Below are 22048 nucleotides of genomic sequence, written 5' to 3'. Positions count from 1 at the left end.
GCCAGGAGCTCTGGGCTTTGAGGGGCCGAGGAGGGCGAGGGGAAGGAGAGCCAGGGGGAGGAGAGCTGGGGTGTGAGCGCAGGGCGGAGAGGGCGGGAACAGAGAGGAGGGAGGGCGAGGAGGGAAGGGCCTCGGGGAAAGGAAAGACACGCGCGGAGGGGCTGAGAGGGGCGGGCGCGAGGCCGGCGGCCGCCGGGGAGGAGCGGCGGCGGCCCGGGGGGCGCGGGGCGGGGCGGGGCGGCGCTGTCAGCGCGAGGCAGCGAGCGGAATGCAGCGGCCAGAGGCCTGGCCACGTCCGCACCCGGGGGAGGGGGCCGCGGCCGCCCCGACTGGGGGCCCGGCGCCGCCCGCCCGAGCTGGGGAGCCCGCGGGGCTGCGGGTACGGAGCGGGCGGCGCCGGGGGCCGGGGGGCGCCAGCTCACGGGTCGGGCGCCGGGGAACTTGGTGCCGCCGGGACTGGCCTGGGAGGGGCGGCGCCCGCGCGGGCAGAAAAGTTCCTCCGCGCTGACTCGGGAGGAGGCCGGTGCGGCGTCCGCGTGGGCGAAGTTCTGGAGCAGTCGGAGCGGGCGGGGGACGGCTCGGCCGGGCTGGATTGCGTCTCTCCCGGAGGGCTAGGGAGCGCGGGGCCGCCCCGGCTGCGGGCTGACGTGTGTGCTTCTGGAGCCCGACGGGCCAGGGCGCCGGGGGCCGCTGGAGGAGCTCGGCGCCGCTGTCCCCCCGGCCCAGGTTCTGTGATACACTCCGACTCGGGCTCTGGAGCAGTCAGTGCATGACAGAACTTGGGCCCGGACGGACCTTCTGCACCCAATGGGCACAGCGCCCACCCGGGGCCTGCAGTGGGACATCTGCCTGGGAGGGGAGCGGGAACCCGAGTGGTCCATGTGGCATAGGGTTGGGCCGGAACCAGCTGTGGACTTTTGGGGCTGGGGTCGCTGGCCTGAGGATGGACTCCTGGGATCAGCAGATCCCGTAGAGCCAATGACACGGGTCTGCGCTGGCTTAGGGGCCAACAAAGCTCTCCCCCGTGTCAGTTGCAGGAACCTTCCCTCTACACTATCAAGGCCGTTTTCATCCTAGATAATGACGGACACCGCCTGCTGGCCAAGGTAACCTCCCACCCTCACCGGAGGGCCCCTGAAGACACTGTGCCACAGGCCCAAGTCCAGAAGTCCCCACCCAGCTGACTCACCTGGCAGGAGAGACCCCACTGTGGGCTCTGCAACACAGAGCAGCTCAGCTGAGATCCTTCCAAAGAATCATTCTGTCCATCCTCCTGCCTTGTCAGACTGCTGGCCCCCAAAGGGGGGAGGGGCTGTCTCTTCTGTTTCTACTCATGTTCCCCAGAATATCTTCTCACCGTCCTTTACACTGGCCTGGGACCCTGGATTCCTGGTCCCCCAATTCTGAACAAGTACCCTCTGCTTTGCTTTTACAGCTTGGTAAACACTAAGGATTTAGAACAGATAGGATTTTATAGCCCAGATTTTAATCCAACTCTTTCATAAATGAGGAAAAGGTAGTCTAGAAAAGCTAGAGTTGCCTGGAGTCACAGGTACTAATATCAGAGCGAGGGATCCAAACTCGGGTATTTTGACTTGAAGCTCAGGAGGATGATTTTATCTGCACCAACTATTCAGTTATCTGGTATATATGCTAGTGATCATGGCCAGGACAAACCAAACTAGAATGATCCAAAAATAAATATCTACCATCAACACAATTAACTGTAGTGGGGCTGTGACCACCTAAGCTAGCTATGAAATGCAATGCAGACTTTTTAGATTGTTTAGGCTGAAACTTTTTGTCTTCATGACATTGCAGTGAGCCTGTTGACCACAACAGTGGCTGGCAGGGAGACCACTAATTTGCCTGCAGATGGGGCACTAGGTGGCAAAATCTACATTCAGAAAATGGAAGCTGAGCTGACTGTCCCTTGCCCTAGCAGATGGTCAGAGGTAGCTCAGCAACCAAAGGTTCCAGGGCCTCCTCCCGGCAGATCACATCCATGTGCAAATGCAGGAACTGAGTCAGAGAGAGTGTCTTATCAAACCCAACAAAACAACATTGATTTCGTTAGGCAGTGTGTGCCAGGAACTCTCCCTTAGAGAGTTCATCTTTCCCATAGTTGTCATTCTTGTTTAGTTGCTAAGTCGTGTCAACTCTTGCGACTGTAGCCACCAGGCTCCTCTGTCCATGGGATTTCCCAAGCAAGAATACTGGAGTGGGTTGCCATTTCCTTCTCAGGGGATCTTCACCATAATCCTGTCTGAAGTCAGACCATCACTGGCATTGCATCCCAGCTCTGTCCCTTAAACTGTGAGGTGTCAGGGAAGTTACCCCATCCATATAATGTGGATAATAAAATAGCTGTTATGATATTATTGTGGTAAAGAGCCCCTGGCTCTGCCTTCTTTCCTGTAGACTCAGGTTAGTGTAGAAACAGTGTGGCCTAGTGACTGCCCCAGCCATCTGCTGAATGCACAAAGGCCTCCAAGAAATCAGGACAGGACTCCAAAAGCAGGCTTCAAAATTCCTCTACTTTTTATGACTCTCTTTGCTCAGAATTTGTGTTTAGGGGGAAACAGCAGACAGGCGTAGAGGGCAGTCAAAAGGAGAGGGGGCATGGCAGCAGGGTCCCACTTGGCCAGCACCCTGCCACCCATCCAGGGAGGAGCCAGATCCTGTGGAACGGCTGTCACTTTTTCCCTTCCTTTCTTCCTAGTATTATGACGACACATTCCCCTCCATGAAAGAGCAGATGGCCTTCGAGAAAAACGTCTTCAACAAGACCAGCCGAACTGACAGTAAGTGTCCTCCTCTTCCTTGCACAGAACTCTCAGATGCACACCGTCATCTCTGCCTGGACACAGCTGTCCCTGTCGGCCTCACATGCCCACAGGCCATTCACTTTTCTTCAGAGGTGCTTTTTCCTGCCTTTCCCAGCTGTTCCCTTTTGCCTTCTGATGAACCTTCACCCTCCTCCCCGTCACCAGCACACACACACCCACCCCCCACCGCCATCTGCTCCCACCTACCTGCTTCTGGCATGCCTGGACTCCTCTCAGTGGAAGAGGCCACCGCCAGCCTGGGGGGTCAGAGGCATTGCACATGTGGGTGAAAGGTCAGCCTTAAACCAGGTTTGTTGACTTCTCAGAGTGGGGCAGTCAGGTGCTAGGAATGAAGTAGAGGGTTGGAGCAGGGACGCAGAGTAGCCCAATGGTAGTATCCCTAGTGCAAGTCTTTCCAAGGGTTCTAGTCTTTGCAAGGATTCTTTTTTTGTTTGGCCACTGCTTGTGAGATCTTGGTTCCCAGACTGGGGATTGAATTCGGGCCCTTGGCAATGAAAGCACAGAGTCCTAACCACTGGACTGGACTGGAATTTCCTTTGCAAGTGTTCTTGGGAAGAAGAAGGAAATAGGGGGAGAGGTGCAGAGCTGGAGATGGGCAGAAGGGGCCAGGCAGAGGTGACCAGAACTGAGACCCCGTTTCTCTTCTAGGTGAGATTGCATTTTTCGGGGGCATGACCATTGTCTACAAGAGCAGCATTGATCTCTTCCTGTATGTGGTGGGCTCATCCTACGAGAACGAGGTGAATTCAGGAGGTTGGGGAGACAAGGAGGGTCTCTCTGTGGGGGAGTGGCTTGGAGTCTGGGGTAGAAGCTGGGTGGCTCACCCTTGGTATCCCTGCTTCTAGACTCTGGGGAACTGGAAGCCTCCAGAATGGTTCTTTCTGAAACAATGCATATCCATGATACCCCTCCGATTCCTTGGGTACCAGAAGGAGTCCTCTGCCGGGAGCTTCTGTCTCTATTATACATCACTGGAGAAGGATGTATTCAGTGTCCTACAGCAGGCACTGCAGTGCTTCCCAGTTCGAACACGGGGAGGGACCTTCTCAGGTCAAGTTGCAGCCAGGCTCCAGCCTTGTCCTCCCTAGAGAGGGGCAGCTGTCCAACAGTCAGGTTCTGGGGTTTCCTCTGGCCTTCTCAACCTCAGTCTCTCTTGTTTTCCTCCTCCCATATCCACTCCTCACCAGCTGATGCTCATGTCTGTTCTCACCTGCCTGTTTGAGTCCCTGAACCACGTCCTAAGGTGAGTGAGGTCCTCTGTCCTCCAAGGCTCCCATCCCCCAGACCTTGGTACATCACAGGCAGGATGGTTCCCTGCTTTTTCCTTAAGTCTCCACAAGATGAAATCTGGAGCCAGAGCAACTTCCTGCAAGGCCCCTGCCCTTTATCTGATGAAACAATGGTATGGCCAGAAGATGAAGTCTGGAGAAGCTAAGTGATTTGCCTGAGGTTACAGGTTGTTTATATCAGAACCAAGATTCAAACTCAAGGTTTTTTGACTTGGTGCTCAGGGTGATTTTCCCTCCATTCCCATTCAGTGATCTGGTATCTAGTCCAGTGAACATGGCCTGGGTAAATCAAACTCAGATAACCAAAAATAAGTGTTCACAGTCGACATGTGTAACTACAATAACACTGTAGTACCTGAAGTGCTCTAGGGTGGAAATAGGATCAGTGCCCAAAGCGGCGGGGGCGGCGTGGGTAGAGTTGAGCATGAGGGGCTGAAGGAAGCAGACCTGTCCTCTGCTCAGGAATCCCTTGCCCAGGTGCCACCCTCACTCCCCTTGACATTCTCCTTCCCTGTGCTTGTTGGGGGACAGGGGCTGGAGGGTGGGGAATGAGGCAGTCTTTGGAGAGAGCAGGTCCACCTCACTAAGGCAAGGACCTGGCTCCTCCCGGCCATGCCACAGGGAGGTTCCAGAGCTGTGTCTTCTTTCAGGAAGAACGTGGAGAAGCGCTGGTTGCTGGAGAACATGGACGGAGCCTTCCTGGTGGTGGATGAGATTGTGGATGGCGGGTGAGGAATGGGAGAGGAAAAGGGACTGGTCAGGAACCCTCACAGTGGGAGGTGGTCTTGAGGGTCGTCAGCTCTAGGTTGCACCGAGCACGTTGTTGGCTCTCTGGCCAGCTTCTCCCTCTCTTTCTCCAGCATATTCCCTGTGATCCCATCCCCCAACCCCACTCATGATGATGGAAGTTGACTTCAATGTTAGCCAAAGTCAAGCACACAAGAAAGTAATCTGATGTCAAACTATGGCTGACTGTTGACCAGGCAAGGTTTTGGGGGAATGGTTTGCTCTCCAATGCCCAGGAGAAGCAGGCAACACAGATACCCGCCCTTCCTGGAAAGACTTCATTCAGGCAGAGCCCTGCGGCAGCTACACCTCTTGCTCTTAGAGGTTCACTCCAGCATCAGCTGCATGCATGACCTGGGCTAGTTGTTTATTTTCCTTCCTTTCCCCAGCTTTGAAATGGAGACAATAAGGAAACTGCCTCAAAGGATGTGGGATTAAATGAGGTGATGCAGGTGAAGTTCATAGTTCTCCTTCAGTAAATCTTATCTCCTCTTATTGGTGTAAGATTATAGTCTTAGGAAGCTGGGAGCGCTTATGAGAGGTTGGTTAGTGAATTTCCAAGGGGGGATTGGGCAATATTCAGGGAGAAAAAGAAGTTCTGGCTCTGGGGCAAAGGATAATGGAAACGGATCACCTGTGAGACATCCACATGCCTGTGATTACCTGCATTTAATGGATGAGGAAACAGAGGCTCAGAGATTTAAGTGACTTGCCCAAGGTCACATGACTAGGGGATGGCAGGGCCAGGATCTAAAACTTGTGCATGTTTCCAGAGATTGTGCTCTTCCCGTGGCACTGACGCATATTGCTGGGGGACAGGGGCCCCAGAACATGGGGTGCTGTGGGATTCTTCCTGCCACCCCTCCCTCCTTTCCTCTTTGTCTGTTGACTGCCTGCTGCTGCTGTTGCAAGGCCTTGTGCTAATTGCTAGGACCCAACAGTGAGGGAAATAAGACCAGGTTTTGTGGAATATAAAAGTTGTATATAAAATTTGGTGTGGAACTTCTTCAAGAAACACAGTTACAAATATAAAATGAGGTGCAGGGCTTTCACAAGGGAGATTGTAAGTTTTATCAGCTTCCCATCTGTACCTTTAGAAGGCCCAGTTTTTGCCCCCCTTTCCCTCCAGTGCAAACAGGGAAGCATTCGTGGAAGCAACATTTGGTCCTGAACCTTGGCCTGGAATGGTCGCTGTAAAGGACCTCTCGTGAGGGACTTCAGGCTACAAGTGCCCCTGTGATGAGCCTGGGAGAAGGTCTCTCACTTCCTCTGCCCTATAGGAGGCTCACTGGGTGAGGAGGAGCAGTCACTCAGTTCCTGTGGACCCTTTCTCACCCACAGTGACCAACTCTTCCCCCCTGCACACCCCCCAGGGCATCATCAAAGAGTGCCAACTAGCCGAGAAATGCCTCCATAATTGGGTCTGTCGAAAGGGAAGTTAAAAAAAAAAAAAGGGAAGGTAGATTCTGATTTTGCAGTTCCTTTTCTTTCATGTATAGCACAACCCCATGGCAGAAAATAATAGTGAAACCAGATAGGGACCCCAGGGGGCTTCTCTTCCTTCACTGCTTCTGAATCCAACCTTTCATCCCAGAGGTGAAGTGAACTTTCTAGAGCTCTCACTTTTTGAGCCCCTGCTTTTGACAACCTGATCGATCTACACTGGACTACCCTGGCCTGATCTCTCACATGTTTGCCCAGTGATGACAAAGTATGTCAGAATCAGGGCTCCATGGTGAGGGAGAGTTCTGGCTTGAGGAATATGGGCAGGCCAAGTACCTTGGAGGGGGGATGTTGCACGATATGGCAGGGAAGCGAAGGGCTTAGCAGGGAGCGGAGTCCAAGGAAAGCATGGGGCTGATTTTCCTCCTCATTTCTCTCTCACTTTGTAGCGTGATTCTGGAGAGTGACCCCCAGCAAGTGATCCAGAAAGTGAATTTTAGGGTAAGAGTCATCCTGCATCCCCCCCCTTACTCCCATCTCCTCCAGGCTCCCCTTCCCATCCTCTGTCCTTCCTGTCTTCCCTATGTCTGGGCAAAGGGAACCCAAGCTCCTCTAGCAGAAGCAGCCACTGGGTTGATGCATTTCTGGAGGGGAGCAGCAGTTTGGAGGGATGTCAGCCAGTAAAAGAGATCTCTGTCCTCTTCCCTTGGCCAATTACAAATACCTCACCATCCTCCCTGGTGGGAAGTACAGACTGAGGAAATAAATAAATCCTTACAGAGACACCTGGTGGCTGCCTTGCCTTGAACTTGGCCTTGGAGGGGAAGAGATGGAATCTCCCCACCCAGTTTGGCTTCTCATGTCTGGATGAAACCTTTCCTGTCATTTTTAATCCCCCACACTCTCCACCCACCATGTCCCAGAGACATCCCTGAGGATGCTGGTTTCCAAGGGCTCTAGAACTTCCCCTAAGTGATACACATGCAGTTCTGGATCCCCTGATCACAGCATCCGCTCACACCCACAAGCTCCTTTCTCTCACCTGTCTTTCGTCACCAGCTACCCTTGCCTTGGCCTGACCACCTTGATTCTGCTTCCCCCATAGGCGGATGACAGCAGCTTGACGGAACACAGTGTGGCCCAGGTAGGCCCTCTCCATCTACCTTGGCCAGAGATGGGCTAGAGGGAGGAGAACAGAACATCCCAGGGGAACCCAGTGGGGCTCTCCAGGCAGAGAAGTCAGGGATGCAGGAGGGAAGGGATGACTGTGTCAGGCCACCTCTTGGAGTCAGTCCACTGCAGGCTGCCAGGGTCTGCATGGCAATGTGGAGCTTGGGTATTAATAAATGATGATGCCTTCCCAGCAGTTCACCTTATCTCCTAGCTGGGTGTAGTTGGGTCAAAGCCCAGGAGGAGCTTCCCACGCTGAAGATGGCTGGGTCACTTGTTCCCCAATCAGTGTGGGGGCTCAGGCCTCTGGAAAGGATCCCAAATAGGAGTTTTCTTCTAACCCCTCACCCCTGCTCTTTAGGGTCCACACTGAGGTTGTTAAGGGACACTTAAATCCACCGTGGGATCTCATTCTCACCGCTGGCACAACCAGTTTGGGCTGCACCTTGTCCCTGAGTGTGGAAAAGTCCATGCCCGCCAGTCCCCTGCATGGTCCTATGTGATGGTGCATGTGGGACAGGGCTGAGGTTTCCAAATCTACGGCCTGACTGGTTTCCTGGCTGCTCAAACTTCCTACTTGTCAGGCTTGACCTCCATTCTGTCTGCCCACAGGTCTCTCTGCCCAGACTAATCCTGCTTTTATGGAGCTTCCTGCCCTGGCACTAACTACCTCATGCTGTAGTGGCCAATGCTGAGATGGGCCCATGCCATTCCGTGTAGGGCTCCAGGTGTGGTGCCCTTTGCTGTACCTGCCCTTCATGCTCACGCGGCCTCTCCCTTCCCAGTTCTCCTTGCCTCCTTCTACCCTGATGAGATGAATGCAGCCACATGGCAACTTTCAGGGCTAAAGAGGTTAAGGGGCAATGAGCAGAGCAGATAAGAACAGGGGCACTGGTGTGAGTCATCCAAAGGATGTATCTGCCTTACCACCTACAAGCTGGGTGGCCTAGGGCAAGTTAATCTACCTCTCTGGGCTTCAAATAATCACAGGACACTCCTTATAGAGTTATTATGAAAATTAGATAAGCTAAAGCATGGAAAGCTCTTGGCATACATCCTGTTTTCCATGGGGGAAAGAATGAAGACATAGCACTTTTAATGGAATTCTTGCACCAAGGGATGTGCAGGTAGTGAATGGGAGATGAAATAAGGAGAAAGGTAGATCTTTACTGAGAACTGCAGGAGAACTCCAGGTCCAGGCTGTCCCTGAGAGAGGAGGGGGAGTGGGGAGGAAGAAGGGACATACAGTGTGGGAGTGAGGCTGGATGGCTGGAGGGACAATCTAGGGACATAGGTGGGGTTCGCACTGTGTTTGCATGGCGTGTGCACAGTTGCATGGATCTGTGTAAATGTGGGGCTGAGGTGGTTTCACAGCAGGATATGAAAGTGAACACATCTGAGTGCAGGTGGCCTTCAGCAGAGCCTGCCCAGGAGCCCTTTGCCAGCTGTGCCACATCAGCAGCAGCTTGGGGTGGGGTGTTGAGGACTTACTGCCAGCCAAAGCTAGAGCTAGGGGTTTGCTGAGGTGTCTGGGTACAGGAAGTGTCAGGCCTGGGCCCGCCTCTGCCTGGACGTGGCACTGCGGGTGGAAGCTTGCATGGCATGGTGTGGGGGAGACAAGGCTGCTGCCACACCCAGGGCTGTAGATGCTGGAACCAGAGGGCAGGCTGGGCCAGCTCCCATCTGGGCTGGTTGCTGGCCGCAGCCAGTTTGGGCGGCTCTTTCCGTCTTGATGGCCCAGCCCCCTTAAAGCAGGCAGAGATGAGCTGCTGCCATCTAGTGACTGGGGGTTGCCAGGACATGTATCCCCCCACCCGCCACTGCACTCTTAATGTACTTGAATTCTACCCAGTAATTCTCTCAACCTTCCACACCCCGCCCTCCCCAGGTTCTTCAGTCTGCCAAGGAACAAATTAAATGGTCGTTACTGAAATGAAGGCTGTGCATTCAAGGCTCCTGCCCCCAGACCATTCCCCCAATCCTAGCAAAAGCACAGAGACCCCAGGGAACACTAGAAACCCATGCCCTCCCAGAACTGACTCCCGAGGTCTCCGGCCAGGGACTTGAAATGCAGAGATTTGGCTTCAATACTGAGTCACCCCTTCTCCCTCCCCTGGCCTGCCCTTTGGGCATTTAGAACTAGCTGAGTTGCCTTAACTCACACCTTAGGCATCCCTGGCCCCAGAGCCCAAATAAACCTGCTTTTGTCTCCTGCCAATGGTCTCTTTCTCTTTTGGCCTGGGAAGTGTGTGTGTGTGTGTTCTGATAAGGGCTTCTGCACTCTGCGGCATCTTCCGGATGCCCAGTACTAGGTGTATCTTTGTGGTTGTATGATTGGGGATGAAGTGGGTGAAGGGAAAGGAGACGATTTAACTTAAGTGAGGCGGTGCGTCATTGACACTGGGGCCCTGTACGTGGTGTGGAGGTCTAGGTATGATTGTGACAGGGTGAAAGAGTCACGATGGGAGAAATGGTGCACTTGGGAAGAAAAGAGCAAAAGATACTACACACGTGGTGGCCGCACTGGGATTCTTCAACTCACTTTTTCCATTTTCAGTCTCCAGAAGGGAAGGGCGTAAAGGTTTCCTCTGGACAAACTGAGGAACAGCACGCCTGTTTTTCTTGGCTTGCCCGGGAAGTTGCCGCGGAAATCCAATGCTGGCATATACTCTGGGTACTAGAGTGCTGCAAGCCTGGCTAGGCCCAGACACTAGGGGTGAGGAGACACCGACCCAGCTTCCACCTTGCATTTGTGTCCAGAGCACCTAGTGCGCCCGAGGGTGAGAAGAATTGCAGGTACAGGAGAGGGATCCTATAGGCAGATGAGAAAGATGGAGTGACTTTCGGGGGTCACGACTCCTCTCTCCCTGTTCCAGAACCTCTCCCTTTTCCCTTTTCTGCGTGGCATACAGAAGTCCCAGAGAGTGTCGATAACTTTCGGCCCGGGATCGCTAGTTTCTCCAGATCCAGAGCCAACTGCAGATGCAAGTTCACGCCCCGCCTTGGCTCCGCCCCTAGGCGCCCACCGCCGCGGGGAGCCGGGTCCGGGTCCGGCGACTTTATCCACGATCCTATAGCGCCACCTGGAGGAAAAGTTGGGGAACGCGCTCCCTCCGAGTCCCGCGCCCCCTACTAACTCCGCCCCCAGGGTGGGACAGACCCCTGCTCCGGCGAGTTAATCGCTAGCCTCCAAATTTAGCGGCAGGGCGTTGCCCTAGCAACCAGCGGGCGGGACCCGCCCTGCGAGCTCCGAGGCAGGCACTGCTCATGAATTTCCGCCTACCGCTGCTGAAAATGATAGACCCTGGGTGTTAGTAGAAGCAGTCCCTGCGTGTCGGCAAGTCCTACATTATAAAAAAACTCTATACAATGGGTATTTGTAAATGGGCCTGCCTACTTTTGTAATTAGAGAAAATAATACAGTTATATAAACAAACAGATTATAAACACTTTGTACACAACCATTCCAATAAATAATGCAACCCTGAAAAAGAAAAAAAAAAAAGTGCAGTTAAGTGCTGTAGAGTTCAGGGGCCAGTGTGGCGACGGGAAATGAGAGATTTTCCAGAAATACTTTGGCTAATGTTCGGCTTCATCCGGTGTCCGGCTCCATCCACCGCCTCTAAATGACCGCAAGAACCGGAGGGGCAAATTCGCTTCCTAGTAACCCTTCGCGCCCAGCTGGGTCCTGCAATTTCAATTGTGCAGGGGCTGGAATGGGAAGCCCCGGCACTTCACACAAACTGGCTCACCGAATACTATGCGGTGCTTGCCCATTTTACTGACAGGCACACCGAGGCTCTGAAAGGTTAAAGTGTTTACGACAGTTTCCGCAGAGCCGGGACCGCTGGAAAGAGGCGGCTTTCCCACGCTCCCAATCCTAGGGTCGTCCGACCCCCTCGCCCACACAGGGACTACACTGGGTTAGGAGGAATGAGTAGAGGGGTCGTGGTAATGCGGAGAGGCAACCAGAGAGGTGTCCTTGCCCTTTATGGCCAAAGGACTCTGGGGAGGGGGGCTGCAGCGAAGCAGCCGACCCACGCCCGCGGCGGGGAGGGGACAGCTCAGACGGTTGCGCAGAACCTCGGTTGGTGGGAGGGGATACGGGAGGTCCGGGGAGCGCCGGCAGAATGGGGGTCCGGGACTCCAAGTTTGCAGGCCTGGCTCTCCCGGGGCTGAAGCGGACAGGCCTACTGCACCCCCAGCCCCTTCTCGGCGCCCGCAGCCTCGCGGAGCCGCCAGATCGCCTTTGTCTGGGAGTTCTTTCCGCTGGCCCTGCCTCTCCCGCTCTCCCGTGTGAGCGCGGTCTGAGGCGCGCAGCACGCGAGGGTCGGGGCGCCGTCTGCTCTCAACCCCTGGGCTCCTTTCTGCCCTCGTGGGCTACCCCGCGGGTCTCGAGTATCTCTGGGTAAGGGGCTTCAGGGCGCCCCCATTTCCTCCTGTGAATTGGCACCGAGGACGTCAGTAACCCAGCCGGAGGGCGCACACTGAAACACTGGCCCGGGGCTCAGATGTAGGGGGGACGCTATCCACACCTAGACCGAGCTATGGACACAGAGGTAGTACCGCCAGGCCCTTGGACCCCTCTTTATACTACACTGAGCCGGCGGTCCCCAGCTTTCCGGCCATTGGCTGGCAGGAAGGCTGAGCTGGTCTGATTGGCCCGTATCCAGACAGTGATGGATGGCTCCCGCCTGACTGGACCTCGGCCGGGTGGGTGTCTGCTTCGTGGCTCAGTTTGGCAAAGGCGGGACCAGACAGGCCTGGGAGTGTGTTGGTGGATGAGCTGGAGATCGCGTTAAAGGATCAAACTTTCTGTGCTCAATCTCCCTTTAAACTCTACAGAGAAAAAAAAAAAAATCTTACCCCTGATTTCTCATAGATACTCTGTAATTCCGGAACCTGATGTAGGCAAAATTGAATCATTTATCCAAAGCATTTTGGGCACAACCCTACGGACCTCACTTTAACTCCATGGGCCTCCATCATTTAACGATATTCGCGCATTCCTTTCGTTCAGTCAAATATTTGAGTGTTTGCCAGGAGCCAGGCAGTAGGGAAAGAAGGGGAGGGAGACTGATAAGCAAGTGATTGGGCCCAGAGGTGGCAGTGGGGTGGGGTGGAGGATTGAAAGGAGAAAAGGGATGACAGATATTTCAAGGTAGAAATACCTTTTGCAATCAAATTGTGTTCTTTATTTTTATCTGAATGGTGTTAAAAATTCAGTTTGTGCTTAAGACTTGTTCTTTCCTGTAGGTAAGTCATACTTCATGACAAAAGAAAAATTAATCAAATGGCTGCCATACTGTACCCTGTCATCAACATTTGTATGGTCCTCATCTGTTTCCTTATCTCTTCCTCATCTCTATCAACTAAAACTGGAAAATATCTTCCATGAGGATCCACAGAAATGAGAGTTATTGTGAAACATGTGTGGACCTCATATTGTACATACAGACCAGTGGGCTATCCCTCAGAACAGGCTCTTCAGTAAGAAAAGCAGTATTAACACAAATAATAATAATAAAAGTAAAATAACGTTTCTTTTGAAATAAGTCATTTCAATAGACATTTACTAATTGGCTGTTTCGGTTCATCTTGAAAGCAATTAGAAACGTTGACACAAGAGACTATGTTTTGTAGTATTTGGCAGAAAGAAGTTGGAGAAAGAGACACCGTAAAGGGAGAAATAGTGTAAGTAAAGCAAAGCAGAAGAGAATCTGTCTAGGGAACTGCGGGTAGGCACATGTAGCTGAAATGGAGGATGCAGATCTCTGTGGGGAGGCCTGGATATGTTCAGACTTGAAACTCCTCACTAAACAGGTTGTGACGGGATCAAGGGCAGCGTTGAATGGCATGCTAACTAATTACTGCCATTTACTGAGTTGACTAATCTGTGCTCCTTAGAAATCCTACTGTCTTCAAAACAGGCTTACCAAGTAGATGCTGTTAGATTTATTTTTATAACTGAGGGCCCAGGATTTGGGATAGTTTGCCTCAGGGCACAGGTGAGATTTAAACCCAGGCTGGTCTGACTGACTCCATTGCCCACTGTTCTTGGACCACAGAGTCTGGTTTGTATTCTGAAGGTAATGCTGCTGCTAAGTCGCTTCAGTCGTGTCCAACTCTGTATGACCCCATGGACTGCAGCCCACCAGGCTTCTCTGTCCATGGGATTTTCCGGGCAACAGTACTGGAGTGGGGTGCCATTGCCTTCTCCCCGAAGGTGATGGGGAGCCATTAAAGACTTTGAAGCAGTTAAGTGATACCAGCTCAGTATTTTAAGCAAAGAACTCTGCCAGCAATATGGAATGCTTATCGAAAAGGGAAATAAGAATTTAGGGTCAGCATAAGACCCACAGAAGGCAGTCATTTCATTATGGTCCCTTTCCATTCTTTATCTAAACAGTGCCATCCAGCTGGATTGCACATCTTGTCACCCAACAGGTTGCAAAAATCAAGTCCACTCAGAATTTGAAGAGTTAGTGCTTTTGAATTAATTTAGATAATTGCAGGCAATCATTCCACAAAAGGGCTTCCAAAAGGACCGTTTTGTTAGGGAAAATGATTGAACATTTCTGTTCTGAATGGTGTATTAAAAAAGTAATAAACTGGACTTCCCTGGTGGTCCAGTGGTTAAAAATCTGCCTGCCAACACAGAGGACACGGGTTCGATCCCTGGTCTGAGAAGATTTCCCCCATACCGCAGGGCAACTAAGCTCATGTGCCACAACAACTGAGCCCACGTGCTCTAGAGCCGGTGCTCCACAATAGGAGAAGCTGCTGCAGTGAGAAGCCTGGGCACCACACGTAGACAGCAGCCCCTGCTCTCTGCAACTAGAGAAAGCCCACGCAGCAACCAAGACCCAGCACAGCCAAAATAAAATAAATAAATAATAAAAAATGTAAAGTAATAAACCAGTTATTACCAGTGGGAAGAGGAAAAGGGGGAGGAGTAAAATAGGGGCAGATGATTAATAGGTACAAATTACTAGGTATGAAATAAATAAGCCACAAAGATATATTGTACAGCACAGGGAATACAGCCAATGTTTTATCATAAGTATAAATGGAGTATAATCTTTCAAAGTTGTGAATCACTATGTTGTACACCTGAAACTTCTGTAACATTACACATCACCTATGCCTCAATAAAAAAATTTAAAAATAATAAATCCACTTTATAGCTTATGTATTTGGTGCACCCTTATCACCCTCACCTACATCCACTCTAAAAATAGACATACATCAAATGAAAGAAAAAGAAATGGCGCGAGAGATCTGATTCCTTTTGACCAGGCCCACAATTTCTCTTTATCCCAACATCTGAATTTTTAATTAAACTTTTTATTTTGTATTGGAGCATAGTCGATTAACCAGGATGTGAGGGTTTCAGATGAGCAGAAAAGGGACTCAGCCATACATACACATGTGTCCATTCTCACCCAAACTCCCTGCCATCCAGGCTTCCACAAAACATTGAGCGGAGTTCCCTGTACTACACAGTAGGTCCTTGATGGTTATTGATTTTAAATGTAGCAGTGTCAGTCTGTACCTGTCCATCCCAAACTCCCTAACTATCCCTTCCCCTCATCCTTCTCTCTGGCAACCTTTTAAGTTCATTCTCGAAGTCTGTGAGACTGTTTCTGTTTTGTAAATAAGTTCGTTTGCATCAAGTCTTTTTAGATTCCACATATAACGTCATGTCATATGATGCTTCTGCTTCTTTGTCCAGACACCTGATTTTTAAGGCTTTGAAAATACACATCTTATTCTCCTGGGTGCAATGAGCCCTCATCCAGAGAAACCTGAGGATAGAAGAAAACCCTGAAAGTCATGGGGGCAATGTCCCTGCTTCGGGGCAAAAGCTTCTTAGTGATTGACAGGGATTCCTGGGGTGGGTATGTTGGGGAGATATGGGGACATACGTGGAGACATGGGTTCACTGACAGAATGATTGAAAGAGACCGGCCTCAGCTGCTCTGAGTCTCGATGGATTAGGGATCATCCCTATCCCTCCAGCTTCCCTGGTGGCTCAGCTGGTAAAGAATCTGCCTGCAATGCAGGAGACCCAGTTCGATCCCTGGGTTGGGAAGATCCCCTGGAGAAAGGAATGGCAATCCATTCCAGGATTCTTTCCTGAAAAATTCCATGGACAGAGAAGCCTGGTAGGCTACAATGCATGGGTAGCAAAGAGTCAGACACCTAACACACTACCCCTCCAGAGGATCCAGCCATGTGTTCAGAAAGTTAGAGGGCTTCTGGTACAGTATCTCCTGAGAAATGGCTCAGAAAGGGCAGAAATCAGAACTTGGTTATGGGGAAGCGGATGAGATTTTTTAAAACGTTGAAAACCAAAAAATAGCTCTGTGTTCTCTGAATGACTGCAAGTAGAATGGACTCACAGGTCTGTCCAGAAGATGGCGCCATAAGACCGGCTCCACATCCTTCCTTCCTGGCCGCGGGGGATCAAGATGAGGCCTTTGGAAAGGCCGGCAGGAACCAGATCTAGCTGAGCTCTGTAGTCCATTCCTAGAGACGCCCTCGACCACAGAGCAGAACCTGGCCCCTGTCGGTGGGGTGGGCGGACCTTGAAGGGCAGAGGGGGTGAGAGACCCTAGGAACTAGAGGCAGTTATGCTGAGAAAACAGGGCCCCTGATAAATACAGTGTCTATAAAACCAGACCTCTCTTCCAACACCCCAGATTTGACTCCATTCAGCTGGAAGTTGAGGGAGGGGGCTGAAGGGCTCGGACACTGAAGAAAGCCTAAACTTGGAGATAGGAAAAGGAAGTTGGGTGATTCTGGGAGAAGAAATGAACAGCTGAGGAAAGTGAAGCTCAAAGGATGATTTAGTCAATGTCACAGAACTAAGAAGTCACAGAGCTGGGTCAGCAGTAAGGGTTCCTTGAAACCCTGCTTACCTCCCCTTATCCCTGTGCTCTCTGCAGAGCCTCAAAATCTAACATTTATACACAGAGTTCCCCCAACAAGGAGTGCCTTCCTGGGCAATTAAAACAAAATAAAACAAGGCTTCTGGATTCAAAACCCCAATAGACTTTTCCTTTGCTCATTTTCAGCCAGATTTATTGAGATATAATTTACACACACTGAAATTCACAAATTTTAAGTCTACATATCAGTGAGTATTGACACCTGTTTGTAGGTAGGTTATACAGATTCTAAGTGCAATAACTCCAACTCCAGGAGTAAAAATAAATACCTCCGATAGTGCTTTTATTTTTACTTCTTAAATTTTTCGGCTGTGCCGTGGGGCATGTAGGATTTTAGTTCCCTTACCAGAGATCGAACCCACGCACCCTGCATTGGCAATTTGGAGTCATAATCATTGGACCACCAGAGAAATCTCCAATAGTGGTTTGGGGTTTTTTTTAATAATGAAATTAATAAATGAATGTCATCAACTTTGTTTCCTTTCAAAGAAAGGAGGGAGAATTTATATACAAAATAGCTCCTTGTACAGGTTTCTTTAAATAAGACTCAAGTAAATAACTCACACTTGTCAGGTTCTGTAAAAGAATTCTGTTTTCTTCACATATGTAATTTATTTTGCCATCCCAACCTCTGTGAGGTAGGCAGGTGGGTCAGCCCTGCTTGACAGGTGGGGAAACTGAAGCCACTCTCTGGGTCCTGGGAGCAGAAGCAGAGAGGTCGGAAAGCTGTGGGCTTTACTTTCAATAAAGTTCTCTCTTCTGTGAGAGCTCTGCCCTGGCCCCAGTGGGCCTGCCTTCCTGTTTGCTCCCCAGTGAACCCAGAATGTTTGCTGGAGCCAGCAAGATGGGGCATTGGGACCGACAAAATGGCCGGGATCGGGCTACTGGGTGTGTGGGTGGAGGAAGGAGATGGAGAACAGACACACCTCCCCAGATTCCAGGAGAAGCTTTGGGGGCAACACTGAAGTGAATCAGAGAAGGTAAGAGCCCTGGAAAGCCTTGCAGAACAGAGCCATCAGCCCCCACCCTACCCCCAGTGAGGATTAGGATGTAGGGCATCTTCCTGTATGCCACAAGGATGAAACACAAGTGTTTAGGAAGGCTGTAGAAGCATGCCAGGATGCTAGTCCAGGCACACGATGAATATCTAGGACCTGAGAGTAATACTACTCCATCCTGAAAAAATGAAAGGAAAAACGTGTAGGTCTCTAGCTTTGAACACCTTTTTCCTCGGGGTGCATTTGGAGTCTCCTTTAAGTTCTAGCCAAATAAATTCAGAGAAGCCTAGGTGTTGCTGGTGGGAAAGAGACAAAGAGGGCCTAGGAAGGCAAGAAGGAAGTAGCAGGGGAGACACAGGGGCCTGAGGCTGAGAGACAGCCCAAGACTTGGTAAGGCTCTTGTCGGCCCTGCCTCCTGTGTGCACAAGCACCCCCTCCAAGAATGGGCCCTCCAGAGGATGCTTAGCTTAAAGCTGAGACCCTGGGCAGCAGCAGGGAAGGGGGATTTGGGGTGTCCCAGCGCAGATCAGCTCAAGGGAGTCCCAGGCTCAGAGTCTACTACGTACAAGTTGCTTAGAGCTCTGGGTGACCAGAGAGATAAGGAGTTTCCCTGATGACAATCTTTCTCTTCCTTCTCTTTCTGACTCTCTTCTTCCTTCCACTCTCCTTAAACCTACAGAATCTCTTAGGCAGCTGGGATCAACATAAGCTAGGGACTGATCCGTGTACAAGGGAAGTCGGGGAGCCTGGAAACAGCAGAACCTGGGAGAGGAATCTGTGTACAGGGCAAATCAGGGGAGCCTAAAAACAGCTGAATCTAGGGAAATAGAACTGCCTAGTGAGAGAGCAAGGGGGTTCTGGAAACTGCCGAACCCAGGGAGGCCAATTTGTGTACTGGAGAAACATGGGGGAACCTGGAAACAGCAGGATCTGGAGAGATAGTTCGTGTACAGGGGGCAGAGAGAGAGAGAGAGAAGCCTGAAAACAGTTGAATCTGGGGAGGTAGATTTGTGTGCAGGGGGAGCACGGGGAGACTGGAAACCGTACAATCTGGGGGAGACAGAAGTGTACAGTGGAAGCCAGGGCAGTCTGAGAACAGGGGCTCTGGAGGGGAGGGATCTGTGTGGGATTACAGTTGGGGGGTGGGAGTGGGTGGAACCTGGGGGATCTGATGAGGCAGATGGGGGTGGGGACACAGGCAAGCACAGGAGTGTCAAGAAGGTGGTCGTGTGGAGTGGGGGGCACAAGGAGACCCCTTTCCAAGTAGGTTTGAGTTAGATGCCTTTGCAGCCCCTTCTAGACAGGGCAGGACAAGGGAGCAGATCTCCAGTGGGGATTCAAGATTTCACATGGCGAGAAGAGACGGGTCTTTGTGGACAGTTGCTGACCTGGTCCTAAATGAGCAAAGCCTGGAATTTCCTAGGGGAGCCAAGGCAGGCAGTGGGGGTGGGATGAGCCGGTTGAATAAGCTGCCTTGTCCCCATCTTCCCCACCCTTCTCTGAGAGGGACAGGCCTCTTTCTCCCTGTCCACCAACCAGCCTGACCTCTCCCCCCGACCAGTTCACTTCTGAGTGACAGACAGACAATGACAGAGCTGCAGACAATCGACTGAGGGAGGGCCCACAAAAGCTCCCTTGCCACCCCCTGCCCCCCAGAGGGGCCCTGAGCTAGCAGGCCGACGGGAACTGTCACTTCACTGGAGCGCCTTCAGGTGACAGGCCTTCAGGAGACAGGGTGATGTCGGGCTGAGAAAGGCCTGAGATTTTTGGGATTCTGCCTCTGCCTCTTGGAAACCAGTTTCCCAGGCAGTGGCCTCTGCAAGGGGAAAGGGAGGGGCCGCAGCGGCCTCACAGCAGAAAGCGAAGCCGCGTCCACTCTGTGAGCTGTGGGATCTCCGGCCAGTTATGCTCTCTGTCCGGGTCTCTGTTTTCTTGCCTGTAAAATGAAGGATTGGGCTCAATCTTTGAAGGCCCCGTGACTTGAACATGTGGATTCCTGGTAGACTCAGGAGAGAGAGCACAGAGAGAGCCCAAAGTAGCATTTCTCCTCATTCGTTGGCACTGCTCAGGACTTCACAGCAAACACACCGGGCGAGGGGTATTGAGGGGGGGAGACTGGCGTTTTGGATGCTGTGGGAGTGTTGGCGCGAGCTTTCCCAGGCCTAGATGAGGACTTTAACACATCACTCCGAGGGGCCCCTTCCCTTAAAGCAAAATTATTTTTTGCTCTAAGCCCCTTGGATTTCCTAGCTGGTGAGCCAGCCTGGAAGGTGGCATCCACACCCTGTCCCACATGTTTAGCCCTGCTTCCATGTAGGCCTCACCCCAGCCCCGATGTCCTCTTCTTCCTGTGGCTGCTATTACCCTGTTTGTCCTTAAGCCAGGGATGTCTGGGATCTTGTCACAAGGCTCAAAGTCTCAGGGAGAGGACCCTCCTTGCCCAACAGAAACCTCTCCAAATATCCCAAGGCCCTGAGGGCTCACAACGGCCCCTCACCCACTGCCAAGCCTGGAGACGGTTCATGTGCACCACTCGCAAGGCTGCCTGCTGGGCATGTAGCTGAGGCACCGATAGACCTACCCACCACCAGTCTGGATGAGTGCAGAGTGCACTGGCTATTGATGGGGAAGGGGTGGAAGTAACATGGGACTAACTCAAGCCATGAAGAAGGCAATGGCACCCCACTGCAGTACTCTTGCCTGGCAAATCCCATGGACAGAGGAGCCTGGAAGGCTGCAGTCCATGGGGTCGCTGAGGGTCAGACATGACTGAGTGACTTCCCTTTCACTTTTCACTTTCATGCATTGGAGAAGGAAATGGCAACCCACTCCAGTGTTCTTGCCTGGAGAATCCCAGGGACGGGGGAGCCTGGTGGGCTGCCATCTATGGGGTCACACAGAGTCGGACACGACTGAAGCAACTTAGCAGCCGCAGCAGCAACTCAAGCCAGGCCTGCATCATTTGAGTAGCAGACACATGCCTCTCTACTCCTCCTCTTAGCCTGAGAAACCAGTGGGTTTAACACAGAGGCACAGCTTGGACTGATGCTCTGATTGTTCCAGAAACCCTCCTCACCTCTAATCTGTGCAGCAGAAATTGTTCCTAGCACTTTCAGAATCAGAACGGAAGAGTCTTGCCCAGGTGGAGGTGGACTAGGGTTGCTTGCCTCATCTCTCCCTCTCCCTCTCTCAGCCCAGGTGACCTGCCTCCGCATACCCAAGCAGGGAGGGGAGGAGGAGTCTCTGGGGACAGTACTGGGAGCTGGACCCCTGGAATCCAGGGCCACCAAAGATGGTCTCAGGTGCACAGAACCTCTTCCCAAGGGGAGCCGGTCGTCCCTAAACACAGGAGAGCTCCTCCTCCCTCTCAATTCTCTTTCCTGGCACTATCAAGGATGTACCCCAGTTTTTAATGAGCCCCAAGGCTGTGGGAGCTGGAGGGGTAGTGGGCTGGCCGAGGAGGGTGGGCTCCGCCAGGAGGCAGGGAGGAGGGGGAGGGGATCTGATTAGAATCCGGGCCGTATGGCGAACGCTGCGGAGATGGAGGTAATCACTGAGCGGGCGAGACAGCATGCTCAGCGACAGCAGGCGGCCGGGCCGTCGCCATGGCAACCGCGGCCTCCGGGGCGCGCGGCTCGGCGCTGCTCCGCGTCCGCTGCGGAACATCTGCTTTGCACTGGGCTGCTGGGAGCCGGGGGGCGCGGGCGCGGCTGCTCCCTCCACCCCGCAAAAAAGAAACAAATTAGGCCAACTGTCCAATGAGGGGCCGCAAATGTATTTATTAATGCGAGGGAAAGGTTGTTCCGGAGCGCAGTTTGATTAATGTTTGAGTCTTCAGCTTGTCAGTCTGGTTTTGTCTCCCGCAAAAGGGGAAAGGGAGGGGAGGGGTGGGGGGCTGGAAGGGGAGTGGGGAGGAGAGAGACAACAAAGCGGGAGGGGATGTTAATAGCCAAATAGGCTCTTTTTCATGTTTCCCTCAGCCTGCCACCCTTGATGGATGGCTCAGACAGAGACCGGAGCGCATCAGGGAGACGCGAGCCCCTCTGGAGAGCTGGGGGAATGGAGGAGACAGGGGGGCTGCTGGAGCCTGGTTGGGGTCTGCCGGGAGGGGTCTCCCGGAGGGTGGCAAGGAAAGGAATGGCCCCAGGAAACAGGCAACTCCTGGAGAAACCCGAGGAAATTTTCATCAACTGTTTACAAGTCTGCCCTGTTTGCAACCTCGGGCCGAGACAACACCGGAGGGGGAGGGTAAGGGTGAGGGTGATGTCCCCTCTGGATTGCATGGAAGGCAGAGAAGCTTTCGCCTGTCAGTTAGGGAGGGGAGGAGGAAATACGGCTCCATAGCCTTCTTTTCTTTCCTCTGCTGTGCTCTCTGTGCTCCCCCCTGCTCCACCGTATTTGCCATCTTCCTGTTTGCCCCATCTTCCCTCCCTCTCTCTTTGTCTCTTCTCCTATTGTTTCTTTCCTCCATCCTCCCCTCCTCTCTTGGTGACATCAGCTGGCTGTGATAGGGCCTGCCTTGCTGAGGTGTCTTCTGTGAACACGTCTGAACACACACA

At 52.3% G+C, this 22048-nt stretch overlaps 1 protein-coding gene across 3 annotated transcripts; it reads left to right on the top strand.

The window, feature by feature from the left end:
- The first annotated feature begins 221 nt into the window (after positions 1–221).
- COPZ2 (COPI coat complex subunit zeta 2) lies at positions 222–9755 on the top strand. Of its 3 annotated transcripts, none has more exons than XM_025280267.3 (9): positions 222–379; positions 1032–1106; positions 2723–2804; positions 3498–3589; positions 4037–4092; positions 4789–4866; positions 6817–6868; positions 7427–7511; positions 9426–9755. In XM_025280267.3, the coding sequence occupies exons 1-8, from the start codon at positions 269–271 to the stop codon at positions 7478–7480; spliced, it is 600 nt and encodes a 199-aa protein (XP_025136052.1). In that variant the 5' UTR covers positions 222–268; the 3' UTR covers positions 7481–7511; positions 9426–9755. The 3 variants fall into 3 exon arrangements, with proteins under 3 accessions (XP_025136052.1, XP_025136049.1, XP_025136050.1); XM_025280264.3 differs by having other exon boundaries at positions 7473–7511; positions 8150–9527; XM_025280265.3 differs by having other exon boundaries at positions 223–379; positions 7473–7511.
- Positions 9756–22048: the final 12293 nt, after the last annotated feature.

This window comes from Bubalus bubalis, chromosome 3 (assembly GCF_019923935.1).
Source record: "Bubalus bubalis isolate 160015118507 breed Murrah chromosome 3, NDDB_SH_1, whole genome shotgun sequence".
In the NCBI taxonomy this organism is placed as follows: domain Eukaryota; kingdom Metazoa; phylum Chordata; class Mammalia; order Artiodactyla; family Bovidae; genus Bubalus; species Bubalus bubalis.
This window is presented reverse-complemented; position numbering and strand designations above follow the sequence as displayed.

Coding starts and splice junctions, on each gene's coding strand:
- COPZ2 (XM_025280264.3), top strand. CDS start 269: ATGCAGCGGCCAGAGGCCTGGCCACGTCCGCACCCGGGGGAGGGGGCC. Junction 2,805..3,497: donor CAAGACCAGCCGAACTGACA/GTAAGTGTCCTC, acceptor TTTCTCTTCTAG/GTGAGATTGCATTTTTCGGG. Junction 7,512..8,149: donor CGGAACACAGTGTGGCCCAG/GTAGGCCCTCTC, acceptor GTCTGCCCACAG/GTCTCTCTGCCCAGACTAAT.